Consider the following 18,419-nt stretch of genomic DNA (forward strand, 5'->3'; position numbering starts at 1 on the left):
TACATAAGGACTTGTGACTAATGAAAAGTATTTGAGACCTCCGCTAAGGACTTTTGTGAAGCAGGTTAAACTTCTGGGAGGTAAGGTAATTACCAGGAGAAAGTGCTAAGTTAACTTAAGTTAGTTAAGTCATTATAACTATATAGCATTTAGACCGGACATGAGGAATTAGGATATGTAACCCTGAAACACACAACGTAACTGTCCCTATGTTCCGCTTCTTACAACTTGTAATAAAGTTGTTACAGCGTCATAAAATACATTGATAAAATGTAAATAAAAAAAATATGGAATACATAAACACGTTTTAATAACGTTTTTATGACGTATTAGAACGTTGAGACAACTTGCTAGGTGTAAAAACGTGTTCGAACAGTGTAGCAACGCCTTAGTTTCGTCGTGTGTTCGGCGGGTAACGCTGGAATGAAGTAGGGCGCCCAACCGACTTGATCATCGGGGGATCGAACGTCGACCTAGCAAGACGAGAGGTAAAAGAAACCTCAGGACTTGAGCCACCGGTCCGTCTCCTTCTCGTTGATGATGCCCTTCTTAATGGCCTTCCTGAAGAAGTCCCTAGTGATGTCGTCCACCACTCCGAACCTGTTCCGGCTCACAGCTGCCCAGAGAAGGGGCGGATACCAGGGGTTAAAACTGACCGGGATGGGTGTTTGGAAGTGCGTGGTTACTCGACACAATTCGGTGAGTATGAATGCACAATGTGTGTGTGTGTGTGTGTGTGTAGTCACCTAGTTGTGTGTGCGGGGGTTGAGCTCTGGCTCTTTGGTCCCACCTCTCAACTGTCAATTAACTGGTGTACAGATTCCTGAGCCTACTGGACTCTTGTCATATCTACATTTGAAACTGTGTATGGAGTCAGCCTCCACCACATCACTACTTAATGAATTCCATTTGTTAACTACTCTGACACTGAAAAAATTCTTTCTAACGTCTCTGTCGCTCATCTGGGTACTAAGTTTCCACCTGTGTCCCCTTGTTCGTGTTCCACCCATGCTAAAGAGTTTGTCTTTTTCCACCCTGTCAATTCCAGTGAGAATTTTGTAGGTGGTTATCATGTCTCCCCTTACTTTTCTGTTTTCCAGGGTTGTGAGGTTCAGCTCCCTTAGCCTTTCCTCGTAGCTCATTCCTCTCAGTGTGTGTGTGTGTTTGCGTACGTGTGTACACGTGCACCATTAGTGTACAAGGAGTTATATGATGCAGACATCAAACTTCAACACTATTATCTAGCATCGTGTCCAAGGATACAATTCACACACAGTCAAACAAAATCACTCCACAAGAAAAAAAAAAAGGCAAAACACCCTAAATGCATTAAACCTATCTATACATGCCATTGAAAAATCCATACATAAGGAGGCAAACACACACACACACACACACACACATGTATGGACACAAGCCAGCTGTTACACATAAAAAACAAAATGTATATGGTTTGCAAAAATATATACATGACTATGCATCACTTTCATTAACCAGTTTATCTCGTTATCAGGCCTTTGACCCTAAGAGAGAGAGTATAGCAGTACTGGAGAAGATAATAGATTTAAGTTTATTTTTTTTTTTTTTGCAGGGATATTCCTGCGCGGGCCCTAAGCCTCTGGCTGGCCCACTAAGTGTTGCTTGTTTCTGTTTTACTTGGGCGGAGTGTGAGTATTTATGACTCGTATGGTCGCTTCAGTAAGATTTTGTCCCATGTGTTTAACAACTTATTCTGCTCTGTTGAATCTAAGTTGAAATCTTAATGGGTTTGTAACTGTGCACTGTGTTAGATAATGTTCCAGTGGTTTGTCGGGCATTTCTCCACAGTGTTGACATTTCCTCTCATCGTCCGGAACCTGTAAGCCTATTTCCCATGCACATGGGTATCCAAGCCGGATGCGATGTAAGTGTACTTCTGTTGTTCTACTGCTCCTTTTCATCAAACTAAGTAGTTCAAAGGTGGTTGAATTCTTGTACCAACCCGCAGATCCTGATGTTGCAACTGCTGTGTTGTGATCAATGTACATCATTTGCATTGCTCTGTTTCTAATTACTTTCTTAATCTGTGATAGACTCTGTGGTATGTAAATGTCTACATTAATTCTCTTAGTTGCAAGTTTTGCAGGTTCGTCTGCAATGTCATTTCCTATTATTCCTACATGACTTGGCACCCAGTTGATAAATATCCGACGACCTTGACGTTTGAGTGTTTGCATTAATGATATGACATTTGTGATCAGATAGATGTTATCACGTATATGCTCTTGTTGCAAGGTTTCAATGGCATTTCTCGAATCTGTATGTATGATAACATGTTGTCGGTGTTCAGCTACCCATGTTCCAAAGCCTTTTGAATGGCTAACATCTCTGTTTGTAAATTTGAACACCCATTTGAGAGTCTTCAACTATTTACAGAGTTACATTTACAGAGTTTCCTACCTAACATGCATATATACACACACACACACTGGCTGCCTGTCCCAGGACACAATGACTTATTATCAAACACGTAGACAAGCACTGACCTCTTCCGACAACATCGGTCCAGCCTGGACAGGTGAGGATGCTCTTGTGTCGTCCAGATTTCTTCCTTTCAACGGAAAGTACACAGTCGTTTCCCATAATGTTTATCTTCCCATTGTCCTGTAGCCATAACCTGAAGAAAACGGAGTGTTAGGGACGCAAACTCAAATTTTATACCGACCGCAACGTCGTCATCCCTTCACTTTCTAGTGTGTGAGGTTTGGTCAACAAATTTTAAAATATTTATTCATAAATGGTAGTATGTTTTCACGTCATAATAATAATAATAGCATAATATCTAATAATTATAATTAAATGGTGTATAATTTTCATATCCAATTTTAACGTAGTTCGCCATATCCCGTTTCTGTACCACTGAAAATGATAAAAATGGCCGTGATCATTAATTTTGGGCAGAAAATGCATTTGAATTCATTATATTGTGTATCAATAACCCCGTCTTCTTGGATTATTGATGAAGAGTTTGTAGCATTGTTGAACACCCTCGCCTCACACCCTTAACACCCTCGCCTTACACCCTTAACACCCTCGCCTTACACCCTTAACACCCTCGCCTCACACCCTTAACACCCTCGCCTCACACCCTTAACAATCGAGCCCGAACTAAGTTATTGGGAAGAATTATTTATTTACACAAATTGGACGCAAAATAATGGAACACAGTTTTCTTGTTGTTGTTGGGGAGGTGGAAGAGATTTTTTATTAAAAAACTTGTGAAAATTATATATTTAAATGAATGAATATATTTACACAAGAATATATTCACCGACAGGTGAATCTAATTTATCGGTGTATAATACACCGAGATTACTTTAGTCCTGAGCAATGTTCAGTACTAAAGTATATTTGATGGTCAGTATAGGTATTGAGGTGGTCTTAACAACCGTTCAAAGGCTGATAAGCTGATAAGCCTCAAGTCTAATACACGAACCAAACTCCACAACCATCCTGTAAAGAACCATTCAAAATTCCTCAATGGCACCCTTCAATGAACTCCCAGTCACACACCAGAGAAAACAGTCTAATTCCGACTCCACCCCCCCCCCCTCTTCTAATCACCAATTAGCGCGGCCTCAGACCCTCCACTCACCTCTCCAGTTCATGGACGACCTTGGGCACCAGTTGCTCCCAGGTCTGACTGTGGCACTGTGATATACAGAGAGCCACAGTCAGTGCCCACAGAACACCCCACACGCCACAGGGAGGCATCACAGCTAGGAGACTTTACTACGCTGGTCCTCCACTGGCTTCCTCGCCGAGCTTCGTGCTCCTCCTTCGACGATCAACCTTGCACTGCTGTCAGTCGCCCGAGTCAGGCTATATTACAGGGGATTGCGTTCGAGGTGCCAGCGAATATTTTTCTCTCGTATTCTGAGAGCTGTAGACAATACAGAGTAAGAGGAGGTTGCCATCACGTTGGAGAATGTGTAGTGAATATGTACACTACATGAAACTGTATTTGTAGTGAGAACGTAGATCTGATCGAGAGAGCTGTTGATGGTTGCAAGTGTGAGGATGGTCAGATTCTTGGGGGACCCTGGGGGACCCCGAAGTTCAGCCATAGCTGTGAATATGTTATGATGTGAAAATTGGGTGTAATAAAGATGTGGCGAGTTCTCTCCTCTAATAAATTACTACGTCAATTTATTGGTAAAATTTTCATAATAAAATCAAATTAAAATAGCCAACAAGGGTGGTAAGAGAATATAGCATATAAGTGCATATGTTGGAACCAAACAATTCTTTCTCGAATGCTGCATATTCTCTTCTCCGAGGCAAAGGGTCCTCGCAAACAAAACCAATAAAAATGTCAAAACAAAAACTGAAAGATGGATGGACGGAGAGAGGATAAATTGTATACAAAAAAACACTACAACGAAGTCCAACACACAAACATTAAAACACGAAAGTCAAATATGCAAAATTATTGAGAGGAAGGAATGCAATAATTCGCTTGCAAATAAATCTGTTGTCCGCCAGTACGAATCAATTTGCAAATTCTAGCGAATGCATATTCCCTAAAGAACAAGGGAACTGAACACTCTACATTAGATTTTAATTTTTTTTTGTTTTGTTTTATAAACCAATTATTGAATGCAATCATGTCTAGCAACGTAACATTTCACTCGAAAAATTGGTTGCAAAAAAAAATTATATATATATATATATATATATATATATATATATATATATATATATATATATATATATATATATATATATATATATATATATATATGTATATATATATATATATGGCAATGAGGGTCAGGAAGGAGAAGAAGAGTGAAAAGGGGCAAATGGAAGAGGAAAGAGAGGAGAGGTGGTCAGTGGAATAGAAGGATGAGGAATGGGAGGGTGAGCAGCCCCAAGCTAGACACAACAGGTCGGTGTTGCTGTTGCTGCAGCTTCCTGTTATGTCGCTGACGAAGCGTCAACCGTGAGGGGTAGGGGGGAGGAGAGCTGAGGCATGTTGCGTAGGGGCTGAGGGAATTGACTGAGGGAACGTGGCAGAGGAGGGAGGGGATTTAAGGGACATAGCAGAGGGGAAAGGGATCGAGCCAATATCTCCACAATCACTTGATACCCTAAATTGTCTTCTGCTCCACCTACGATATGCCCACAGAGTATTTACGCGGAGACTTACGATACCTCTACGCGCCGTCTTCTGCTCTACTACCTCAATCCTCACTCCCTCCCTCCCAGACCTTCATTTCTAGTGTCACAGGAAATCTGACCCGGGAAAAAGACCACAGAGTCACACATCCAATATCCTGTCTGTCTTCAACCAATTAGATCCATTTCAGTCTATTTCGGTCTAAGAGTCCATTTCGGTCTAATAGGGGAGACATGGGGGTCGCATCTCTACAAAAATCTGTGCCTTATGTTTCCTCCATCAGGTGGCTGTGTTTATTTTCATCTCATTTTCATATAGAGACAGGCATACACATACATACACTCAGGGAGCCGGGGGCCGAGCGAACAGCACGCTGGCCACGTAATCCTGTGGTCCCGGGTTCGATCCGGTGAGAATAGATGGGCAGAGTTTCTTTCACCCTATGACCCTGTTACCTAGCAGTAAATAGGTATCTGGGAGTTAGTCAGCTGTCACGGGCTGCTTCCTGAGGTGTGTGTGTGTGGGGGGGGGGGGGGAAATAGTAGTAGTAGAAACAGTTGATTGACAGTTGAGAGGCGGGCCGAAAGAGCAGAGTTCAACCCCCGCAAGCACAACTAGGTGAATACAACTAGGTGAATACAAGGAAGGGGAGTAGCACTTCCAGTAACACGAAAGTATTAGTTTAAGAAACTAGTGAGTGGGAATACAACTAATACAACTCTCCGGCAAACAATTGAATACCTAAACAGGACTACAGCTAGCAACAACATACAAATAAAAAGGGCATAAACAACTAATCATCGGGGATTTAAATCACAGAGTTCTTGACTGGGAATCGAACCCATGCTGGAGAAGAGACGTGGAATGCAAAGTGAGTTGAAGTTATCAGACAGGTCTAAACTAACAGTATTGCATAAATAAGGAACATTCGGAAGTAGCCTCTGCATTAATCTACTGAAAATTAATCTACTGCATTAATTAATCATTAATCTAATAATTCAAAAGGCAGGGCTTAGAGGCTAGAGTTCGACCGTGTGAAACACATATAGGTGAATAGTCACACGTTTCACCCTTCGTTCGTGTGAGCAGACATAAATTAATATATATACATATACATATTATATATATATATATATATATATATATATATATATATATATATATATATATATATATATATATATATATATATATATATATATATATATATATGTCGTACCTAATAGCCAGAACGCACTTCTCAGCCTACTATTCAAGGCCCGATTTGCCTAATAAGCCAAGTTTTCATGAATTAATGTTTTTTCGTCTACCTAACCTACCTAACCTAACCTAACCTAGCTTTTTTGGCTACCTAACCTAACCTTACCTATAAATATAGGTTAGGTTAGGTTAGGTAGGGTTGGTTAGGTTCGGTCATATATCTACGTTAATTTTAACTCCAATAAAAAAAAAATTGACCTCATACATAGAGAAAAGGGTTGCTTTATCATTTCATAAGAAAAAAATTATAGTAAATATATTAATTCAGGAAAACTTGGCTTATTAGGCAAATCGGGCCTTGAATAGTAGGCTGAGAAGTGAGTTCTGGCTACTAGGTACGACATATATATATATATATATATATATATATATATATATATATATATATATATATATATATATATATATATGTGTGTGTGTGTGTGTGTGTGTGCAGGCGATGAGTCACAATAACGTGGCTGAAGTATGTTGACCAGACCACACACTAGAAGTTGAAGGGACGACGACGTTTCGGTCCGTCCTGGACCATTCTCAAGTCGATTTGAGAATGGTCCAGGACGGACCGAAACGTCGTCGTCCCTTCAACTTCTAGTGTGTGGTCTGGTCAACATCAATATATATATATATATATATATATATATATATATATATATATATATATATATATATATATATATATTCCCTCCAAACGACCATCAATATCATTCAATATTGGATGAAAGTTTTGTCATGGGAGCTTAAATTTTTCGAAGTGATTTTTTTTTGTCCAGCCTTTCTTCGTCTTTCTTACCCATCACCATCACTCACTGTTTTCCCCTTCATTACTGTTTTCACCAATAAACTTGAATAAATCAAATTATTATTCATTTTTAATCATTTTATCACGCAGAAAATAATATAATGCATGAATCTTAGTGTTATATTTTTTAGCGGAATTTAGGGTGATTTCACATATTTGGAGTTTTAAATTACGACTTTTTTACGCAGAAAATGTGCCTATTAGTGAAAACGGCGATTGGTCATTTTTCGCCCAAATCCCCCTGCTGTTTTCAAAATACGATGCTTATCGGAAATATGACTCTTGAGCGCTAATTTTTTTAAGTAATGCTGAAGATATTTATCTAGAATGGAATTTGGTATAATTTATTACGCAAAGAGAAGCAGGAGGGTCGACTCCGACTTGCCTATGACCATCCCCGAACACCCACCAGTCCCCCTGCAAAGTTTGGTGAGGCTAGCCTCAAGTGTCTGGCCTCCATCATCGAACAAATACTCATATACAGATTCTTCTCGTATAATTCCCAGCTCTTTCGACCTGCTTCCTCTTTACATTCTCCTCTTCCCCCTTGCATCTAGATTTTCACTTCTACCCTTCCACATTTCCTTCCCATGTTCCCATTTCACTCCTCTTTCTTAGGTACACTTCCCTCTCCTCTCCTCCTAAGGTCTGTAAACACATTAGCTCTTTCTTAAAGGGCGCTGCGAATTATTTCACTATTTTCAGAGGAAAGTGTTTCGTCAGCCGGAAAGGCCTCTTTAGTGCAGTCAGGCGTTCCTCATCTTGCCTCTGTAAGACTTGCTACTCATTCGCGTCCTCACTGCTTTAGGATGAGGTACCGAGCTACGCTCCTCATATGGCTCTGTAGGAGTCTCATTCATACTGTAAACAGTATTCCGAACGTTTTCTTATCTAGGAAATCTATTTCTTATCTAGTATTCTTATCGTTTTCTTCAAGAATATATGTAATTTTTGTTTCAAGTTGTACATGCTCGGATGATTTAAAAAAAACAGTTCTTTTTTTTTAAGTTCATTTTAAAAAGTTCTTTTTTTAAAGTTCTTTCTTTTTTAATTTTTTTTAATTATAAAAAGTGGGAATTTTGAAGGAAACTTCAGTAGCTGCTTTATCAGATAATCTCTGAGGTTAGTCAGGACCCTCAAGTCTCCTTGTGAACTTTGCTTCGTCTGGACGAAGGATTCTGAAGGAGTCTGTCTCCTGAGTATAGGGTTATTAACATACATTAAAGAATACTTATTACATTATGTTATTAGCACCAACTCTTGAGATCACAATGCTTGTGATCAATCTGCACACATTATGCATTATTGTGAGTACAATGCACTAAGACCTCTCATCCCTCACTGTGACTCACTGTTTTTGGTCAGATATGTACTTCAGTACCCCCAAGTACTTTCCACGAGCTCAAGTTGTCCACGCATATGTGTATATATGACCATCTACTGTGAAGGACTGTGTCTCGCGCCTCCTGACAGTCTAGGAAAATGAACTACACAGTCAGGAAGCCAAATGCTGAAGATACAAACCTCCAAACGAAAACAAATGGAAAAAAATCACAATATCCACCAATCATCTGAAAAGCAACCGAGGAGGAGCAATCAAAGGAAAAAAAACTTTAATAGAAGAAAACAAAACAACTACGACATCTACAAGACATAAGAATTACCGAAAGCGCTCAAAGAAGAAAGAGATGTGGCGGGTGAATATGAAAATAACGTAGCTACCAAGGCGAGGGACCAACCCCATGATTCCCGCGTAACTGGGCTCACCCACCATCACACGGACTAAAACGTGGGCCAAATATAAACAAGAAATGCCTGAGTGCGTATTAATAGAGAACTTCCCCTGTGAAATATTTTCATCAGCGATGACGTGTGTGTAATTGGACAACATTATTTCCCTTTATGAAATATTTAAAGTCATTAGGTCAGACTTCCGGAGTCAATATTGAGAATGAATTATTTACATATAGGTGTTTTAATAATAGTTGGGAGTCATAGTGATGATTGGGAGGGATTATGGTGTTGATTTGGAGTCAATGATCGTGAGGATTGGGAGTGATAATGATTGGAAGCGATTAATGGAAATCACACACACACACACACGCACGCACACGCACGTTAATCCAAGTGAACGTAGATATCCAACAAATTTGTTCTAATAAATGACTTTGCGCAATTATATTGCAGAAGAGTGTAGCAAATGACAAGGAACTGAACACCAGCAAACCATTATACAACAAAGACTCACTCCCAGTATCAACTAAAATAAAGACCTTGGAGATATCCCATCGAGTCTTACCCTTAGAGCCACACACAAACCCGATAACGTAGGCGGCGTGTGCAAGACTCACATCGGCAAGGCCTTCGAGGTCACACCTCCCCTTAAGCAGGTCCGGAGGGTCGGCCACTGCGAGGGGAAACTTGTACCAGAGGCGTCAAGCTGTTGTGAAGTTGCCTTAGCTCAAAGTGAAGTCTAGAGTGGAAGTTAAGACTTGACTCTGGTGAGGGTGGTTTGTTTTGAGGGGAGAGAGAGGGGACAGGGAGGGGTGAGGGGGCTTGTGAGGGAAGCCAGAGAGGGGAGAGAGAGAGTGTGTGAGAGAGAGAGAGAGAGAGAGAGAGAGAGAGAGAGAGAGAGAGAGAGAGAGAGAGAGAGAGAGAGAGAGAGAGAGAGAGAGAGAGAGAGAGAGAGAGAGAGAGAGAGAGAGAGAGAGAGAGAGAGAGAGAGAGAGAGAGAGAGAGAGAGAGAGAGAGAGAGAGAGAGAGAGAGAGAGAGAGAGAGAGAGAGAGAGAGAGAGAGAGAGAGAGAGAGAGAGAGAGAGAGAGAGAGAGAGAGAGAGAGAGAGAGAGAGAGAGAGAGAGAGAGAGAGAGAGAGAGAGAGAGAGAGAGAGAGAGAGAGAGAGAGAGAGAGAGAGAGAGAGAGAGAGAGAGAGAGAGAGAGAGAGAGAGAGAGGAGAGAGAGAGAGAGAGAGAGAGAGAGAGAGAGAGAGAGAGAGAGAGAGAGAGAGAGAGAGAGAGAGAGAGAGAGAGAGAGAGAGAGAGAGAGAGAGAGAGAGAGAGAGAGAGAGAGAGAGAGAGAGAGAGAGAGAGAGAGAGAGAGAGAGAGAGAGAGAGAGAGAGAGAGAGAGAGAGAGAGAGAGAGAGAGAGAGAGAGAGAGAGAGAGAGAGAGAGAGAGAGAGAGAGAGAGAGAGAGAGAGAGAGAGAGAGAGAGAGAGAGAGAGAGAGAGAGAGAGAGAGAGAGAGAGAGAGAGAGAGAGAGAGAGAGAGAGAGAGAGAGAGAGAGAGAGAGAGAGAGAGAGAGAGAGAGAGAGAGAGAGAGAGAGAGAGAGAGAGAGAGAGAGAGAGAGAGAGAGAGAGAGAGAGAGAGAGAGAGAGAGAGAGAGAGAGAGAGAGAGAGAGAGAGAGAGAGAGAGAGAGAGAGAGAGAGAGAGAGAGAGAGAGAGAGAGAGAGAGAGAGAGAGAGAGAGAGAGAGAGAGAGAGAGAGAGAGAGAGAGAGAGAGAGAGAGAGAGAGAGAGAGAGAGAGAGAGAGAGAGAGAGAGAGAGAGAGAGAGAGAGAGAGAGAGAGAGAGAGAGAGAGAGAGAGAGAGAGAGAGAGAGAGAGAGAGAGAGAGAGAGAGAGAGAGAGAGAGAGAGAGAGAGAGAGAGAGAGAGAGAGAGAGAGAGAGAGAGAGAGAGAGAGAGAGAGAGAGAGAGAGAGAGAGAGAGAGAGAGAGAGAGAGAGAGAGAGAGAGAGAGAGAGAGAGAGAGAGAGAGAGAGAGAGAGAGAGAGAGAGAGAGAGAGAGAGAGAGAGAGAGAGAGAGAGAGAGAGAGAGAGAGAGAGAGAGAGAGAGAGAGAGAGAGAGAGAGAGAGAGAGAGAGAGAGAGAGAGAGAGAGAGAGAGAGAGAGAGAGAGAGAGAGAGAGAGAGAGAGAGAGAGAGGAGAGAGAGAGAGAGAGAGAGAGAGAGAGAGAGAGAGAGAGAGAGAGAGAGAGAGAGAGAGAGAGAGAGAGAGAGAGAGAGAGAGAGAGAGAGAGAGAGAGAGAGAGAGAGAGAGAGAGAGAGAGAGAGAGAGAGAGAGAGAGAGAGAGAGAGAGAGAGAGAGAGAGAGAGAGAGAGAGAGAGAGAGAGAGAGAGAGAGAGAGAGAGGGGCAGAGAAATAATACATCGTACCAAGGCGATATAATACATCAGATACACCTATAATACACCAGATACACCAATCTTCTTCTCATCTTCTGGTGTTATGGTTTTGTTCTCATATCTTCAAGCCGGGTTATTGTGACTCATTGTTCTGCAAGATACACCATTCATCACCATCACCTCCCGTCACTAACCATCACTAACCATCACCCAACAACCACCGCACACCAGCATACATTCTTTAACAACCACATCACCCAACACCATCACCACTACCATCCCACAGCCATTTCCACCTGGATCATCAGCCACATCTGACCCCAGTCGTAACACATCAAAATGTACACCCACAACAGACCTCATTTTTGTTTTAATTTTCTTATTGTGGTGAACCCTAATACCTATCCTGTGGGCGGTGGTGGACCCCATACCCATCCTGAGGGGCGGTGGTGGACCCCATACCCATCCTGAGGGCCGGTGGTGAAAAGGGTTACAGAGGCACATAATGGGTTCAAAAACTGAACACCATAGTTCATTTAGCTAAATAAGTGACAATCTTGTGAAGCTTGGTACACAAATGTGAAAAAAGAATTTGGCGAGGGTCCAACGGTACATTTTGTATATTCGACCAAATTGATCAAATTAATTCATCATCACGACGTAACTGTGTAGTTACGTCCGATATCTCACGACTGCAGGAAAAAGCCGAGAGTTAACATCAAAATCTATATAAACTATCACTATACAATGACAGGTATTTTATTGACCTTAACGAGTGCCCTAATACGCGTCAAGTTCCCTTACTTTGAATCAATTTGACTCTCTAATCCGATCAAATTAATCAAGTTATCTAACTTGAGTGTTTCCTAAAATGGGTTATTACACCTGGGGACCCAGAGGGTGGGGGGGATAGAGGGGGAAATAGGGGGGTAGGAAGAGGGGGGGAAGGGGAGAAGAGAGGGAGAGAAATGGGGGAAGAGAAGCTATCGAGATCACCTGACCTGGGAGTTGCACATCATGGCCAACAGACCGTCATCCAATTTCCTGCTGCCCCCTCCCTATGCAATTTCGGAATTGGACGTGGGTGCATTTTCAACATTCCTTGGACAACTGACGTTCATTCTTCTCCCTCAATCTTATTACCAACTCATTCCGATTCTCTTTCTTCATTACCTGGATTTAATGACATTTTGGAGTCTATCTTTGTGTGTGTGTGTGTAAGTGTGTGTGTGTGTGTGTGTGTGTGTGTGTGTGTGTGTGTGTGTGTGTGTGTGTGTGTGTGTGTGTGTGTGTGTGTGTGTGTGTGTGTGTGTGTGACACATAAGACCAACCTTCCATCATCAAGTCCTTGGACTACACTGAATGAGCAACACATAATTACAACCCATCCTACTAGGTTATAACAATTCGTAGCCTCAACTAATTGTAGCCACTTCAATCTGGCCTCCAAAGATGTTAGAGAGCTTCGACCAAACGCATATTTAGCGTTACGTCATACAAAAAAAAATTGTAGAATTATCTATGGAGAGTTAATTTTTCAACTTTCTTCCCGAAATGAAGATAATCTTAACATGGAAAATATCCGTGCTAGAGATCTAACCCTTTCTAAGGATCCCCCCCCCCCACTGTAGGAAGCTCATACAGGAAACTCGACAGGATAAGTTAATCAATAAAACACTAGTTTGAAGAGGCTAACAACTAGTTGTTATGTAACAGTCTCCAGCAACTTGTCCCATTCTCTTGAACACCTGCGCTCGTGTCGTGGCGATACAGATGTACACAGATGTGCTACAGGAATATGAGAAGAAAGGCTTCCCGAGCGTAAGAGAACACAAATTAACTAAACAAGGAAGACGCTGAAGTGAACACCATGAACATTTTTAAAACGCAGATAATGGGTGGCTTGTAAAGGGTGTACCCCAAGAGCTAAAACTCAATCTATTATGCTGAAATAGGTGAGCACTCGTCCACGCACAAACACACACACACACACACACACACACACACACACCACACACACACACACACAACGACAAGGTCTAAACCAGGTTTACGACACAATAAGCACAGAACAAGCACTTAGGGAGAAGGATTGTTGAGGAAAATGAGCAACATGAGGCAGAAAGTGTCTCCCTTGGGAACAATACCGCCCATCTCCACCACACGCCCGCCTGCACGCCCACCCGCCCACAACACCAACGTCGGCATATGTCCTGACAGGGGAAACATTAATATTTTAGCCGACTGGGTTTACTACTACAGAAAAAGAGTTGCTCACTAAAATAACATCATTAAATCCAAAATAAACACCACAGACAGGTCAGCAAACGCATCATATACACAGACTGGTTCAGTAGACATTTCAACAGACAATTCAGCAAGGTTAGACAAACATTTCACAGTTCAACAGACCATTCCACAGACGATTTCACTCGGCACAACGTTTCCACATATAGTTCCTTCAGTAACTGGAGATGAAAGGACTCGGTGATAATCAGAGGTCGTAATTCGTTCCTAAGCAACGGCTCTGGGGCCAGATTCACGAAAGCATTTACGCAAGCACTTACGAACGTGTACATCTTTCCTCAATCTTTGACAGCTTTGGTTACATTTATTAAACAGTTTACAAGCATGAAAACTTCCCATTCAACTGTTGTTATTGTTATAAACAGCCTCTTGGTGCTTCGGAGCTCATTAACTGTTAAATAATTGGAAACAAAGCCACCAAAGATTGAGAAAAGATGTACAGGTTCGTAAGTGCTTGCGTAAGTGCTTTCGTGAATCTGGAATTTGGACTCCTATGGCGGCTGACGCAACTAGTCCTGCTACGAAGAACGTCGTATTTCGTTCGTTTGCATTACATAAGGCCAAAAAAAAATGGTTGTACTAGAACATGGAAGCGGTTGGCGAAAGTGACGTACTGTCCCGTTTTCTGTTTTGGGTCCTCTGGCAGGTAAGGAGAGGACACTTTAAATTGACCGTTTTCTTGACGTTGGGAACCCTTAGAAGGACGGATTGAGGTGTGAGAAGACGCAGCAGCTAGAAGAATATCCTGCTTGACAGTCCCAAAAGCAAGTTCTATGGTAGTGGTATAAAATAGAAAGAGATGAAAAAATTGTCACGGAAAGCTAAGAGGACGAGCATAATTGAAAAATTACATTAGTTGGTCATACGAATTGATTTTCTATCAATTTCCCCAACGGGCAAACTATAAGATTTTGCTGAGTTGAATTAACCGAGACGCTAAACAGCTTCTCAATCTGAAATTAGATTGTCTGATTGGTTAAAATAAATCTGGCACAATAACAAACGAGGGCAACCACGTCTGTGAACCAGACAAGAATGCCTATCGTTATTTATGCTATATATATCTATGCCCGAATCTATGTATATCTATTTATATCTATCTATATCTATCCTTGTATATGTATATATATATGTATATATATATATATCTATGTATATCTATTTATATCTATCTATATTTATATCTATTTATATCTATCTATGTATATTATATTTATATCTATATATATTTCGGGTATATCTATGCCCGAAACGCTTTGCGTAATAGTGGCTTTAGGCATTGTATGTACTAGCTCTACCTATAAGTCAACCAATCCTTGTAAAAATTTATTGTATGTATGTACCTTACCTAAATAAAATTGTATTGTATTCTATTGTATTGTATTTTGTCCCACTCTTGGGAATCGCCGGTATTGGAGGTTTTTTCTGGACCAATTGCATGCAAATGAAACCCCCCCACGGGGTCGTGTTGAAGGAATATAGATATACAAGAGTTATGTCATCAGGCAATGAACTAGCATACATTGAGAGTTACATCATAAAGCAGTGAATTAACATGTATTGAAATTTACGTCACGACGCAGTGAATTAACATATATATTGAGAATTACATCATAAGTCAGAGAACTAATCTGAATTAGGAGTACGTCACATGCCAATGAAGTTAAAAAAAAAGGCTCGAGTAACGCTCCATATTGCATAATCAATTGAAAACACACACACACACCAAGTTACCGTCAAACGATCAAATAGTGTATAGCATAATATCAAGTATAGCTCCTGTGTGGAATCCCATCGACACATCTGGTCTTGATAGGTCGATTCTCAACCCCTCAACCGCCTGTAACCATTCCCCTCTCAACGGACAGATCAGCATTCCCCCTTCTCCCCTTCTGTGGGCGTCAGCTGCGTCGACAGAAAGACCCTCGAAATTAAAATTGACGCCATACTCAGCATACGCAATTAGGGCGGACCACGTGAGGCGACGCCAGTTGTAATGGGAGGTGTGCTGAGATGCGTATTATATAGGGGGGAAGGGGGGTTTGGGGGGGGGGCAATGATATCGTGGGGATAGGTGGGGGATTGGGAAGTGATAGGGGGGATAGTGAGGAAGGATGAAATAATGCTTATCAGTGCTTAGACCTATCAGTGACTATGGGGGATGAGGTCTAGCTTCTCATACTCCATCTACTGGGCTTGTTGTACCCGTTGGAGGATGAGGAGGAGGAGGAAGTTCAGACGTGACACGATATTCATTTTCTGGCTCCTAGCCTCTTCCACAGTGACGCGACACAAACACAGCTTGGACGGGCGAGGGGAGAAGTAAGATGAGGGAGAAGGCGAGGGGAAATGATGGGAGGGGAGTGGATGGGACATAGGGAGAGATGAGGGGAGTCGATGGGACATAGGGAGAGATGAGGGGAACAAGAATAGGTGGGAGACTAGAGGAAGGCCAAAGGATAGGTAGAGGCAATGTTGGGAGAGAGGGGGGCACAGGGAAAACAAATGGGGAGTCAGCAAAGGCAGGCAGGGGTGGGGGTGTCAGTGAAGGCTGATGGGTGGATGGGGATCAGTGAAATCAGACAGGAAGAGGAGGAAGAGTCCCCAAAGATAGCCAGGGGTGGGGAGTCACTGGAGACAGCCGATGACCATAAACACTCACTATATAAACACTATATAAACACTATATAAACAAGAGTAAATATTTACCGAGAGGTGTATATTCAGTCAACCCAATCAATTGGTTGGTTTAAATCCCTTACATATATAACACAGCCTGTCCTCTCGAGCATTCCTAACATCACTAAACTGATGTAAGAAATTGCCAGAACCAAATCTAACCACAAGACCCGCTAAAAGAAAACGGGACTTCGTGTAAATTTTGCAAGCAGCTAAGATTGTTAATACATCAGTTTTTAGCCTTATAGGGAATTTATACATCAAAATATGATGTACTATTCGAGAAGACTGGTTGTATAAATAGTACACAAGAATCACGACCCGTTTTATTCCATACTTATGTTGCTTTATTCGTTATCCAAGGTATTTACCAGTTTGTCCAACAAAGAATTTATTGAAAGTTTGTCAAAAAGTTATGCTCAAACCCATTTGAATTATCAGGTTAATTTTTAATTAATTTTTTGTTTATGATAATAAGATTCCTTAAATTCTCATTTATATTATTAAAATGAAGGAAATTAGGAATATCACTAAAGTTTACATGAAATGCTACAACTAAGTTCCAAACTGAAACATCCATTCACTTACTGGTCATATCCAACAGTGCTTAACCCGACAAACTGATGCCCATATCAACACAGGGGAATCTCAAATAAAATGGAATTCATCGAAAGTAAATGGGAGACTGATTACGGGAGAAAATTTTAATAAGAAACTGAAAGAAAACGGAGAGAGGACCGAAGGATGGACTAAACAAAACGCTTCCTGACGATGCCCGCGGTGGTAAGGCATCCCCAGCCGTACAATACACCAACACGGCCCTTCATTACGCTCGCTCCCAATTATGCCCTCACACGTTTCCCCTCTAATGAGGTAACATCTCTACTCCGCCTAGTTCATTAGCATTCACGCGTCCTTAAAAAACCTTTCCTTAAATAAACTTGTTTAAGCCCGAAATGGGCCAAGTATATCAGGACTCGAACGGCATCTTGCTAATTAGGATATTTTTATGAGTAATTGCGCATTATGAGGCGAGTTGCGTCTCACAGCTTACGGTCGTGATGAGGAGGACTTGGAGGCCACGTGGTGGGAGGCAAGACTATCAAGTGAGAGAAACGGGAGAGGGGGGGGGGGAAGAGAAATGTTAATTTCTATCTGAATAATTAATTTAAAAAAATAAATGCAATTACCGAAGTTGAGCATTATTATAGTTACAAGTACATGTGTAGGTACAGTAACATAGTTTGCTGTAGCGCTGTAGTCGTATGTCGACTTAACCGATAATATCGTTATGAATCTCCTCATGTTCACTACGGGCTCACCATAGCCCGTGCTACTTGGAACTTTTTGTTTCGAGTAGCGAATCTTAAACAACAACAATCTCTCCATGGAGGGAGACATCTTCCGTCACGCAGGGTGCAGTCACATCTCCGCAGATCTCCAGTATCAGCTCTTGATACTGGTAATGGCTCAAAAGGGCCACCACTTACGGGCTATTCATGCCCGTGCCACCTTTTGGGTGCCTTAATCTATCATCAATCAATCAATCCCCCATACAGGTGAGTCATTAATGGTTGCGTTTCTTTTCACCTGATGCCACTGTTCATTTAGCACACACACACACCTGTTTAGTAAACAGGTGTGTGTGTGTATGTTCTTCCTGTTTCTTCTTCCTTCTTTTCTTTCTTTCTCTCTCTCTCTCTCTCTCTCTCTCTCTCTCTCTCTCTCTCTCTCTCTCTCTCTCTCTCTCTCTCTCTCTCTCTCTCTCTCTTCACCCTCTCCTTATTCCCTCCTCTCTGCTCGCCATCCTCTTTCGTTTCTCTTCTCTTTCTCTCCTCCCCCCCCCTACCTTCTTCCCTTCTCATCCACTCTCCCTTTCACCCACATTATCTCCCTTTGTTGTTATTTACTTTATCTGTCCCTATTGCTTCCATTTACCCTTCATTTCAACACTGTCTCATTCTATCCCTCTCAATTTCTCCATCTTTCTCATTCCTTCCCCTCTCGTATTGCCTCACTTTTCTCATTCTTCCCTATTGTGGGCAAAATACTTGACCAACTCTAAGTGGGCAGAAATACATATTTCCACCAA

At 41.8% G+C, this 18,419-nt stretch overlaps 1 protein-coding gene across 1 annotated transcript; it reads right to left on the reverse strand.

Annotated features, from left to right (window-relative positions):
• Nucleotides 1-290: 290 nt before the first annotated feature.
• Nucleotides 291-3,853, reverse strand: LOC123751348 (anti-lipopolysaccharide factor). Its single transcript, XM_045733446.2, has 3 exons — nt 3,635-3,853; nt 2,526-2,656; nt 291-616 (listed from the first exon to the last, which is right to left on the reverse strand). The coding sequence occupies exons 1-3, from the start codon at nt 3,751-3,753 to the stop codon at nt 501-503; spliced, it is 366 nt and encodes a 121-aa protein (XP_045589402.1). The 5' UTR covers nt 3,754-3,853; the 3' UTR covers nt 291-500.
• Between the last annotated feature and the right edge of the window lie 14,566 nt (nt 3,854-18,419).

Source organism: Procambarus clarkii, chromosome 70, assembly GCF_040958095.1.
Source record: "Procambarus clarkii isolate CNS0578487 chromosome 70, FALCON_Pclarkii_2.0, whole genome shotgun sequence".
Taxonomy (NCBI): Eukaryota; Metazoa; Arthropoda; class Malacostraca; order Decapoda; family Cambaridae; genus Procambarus; species Procambarus clarkii.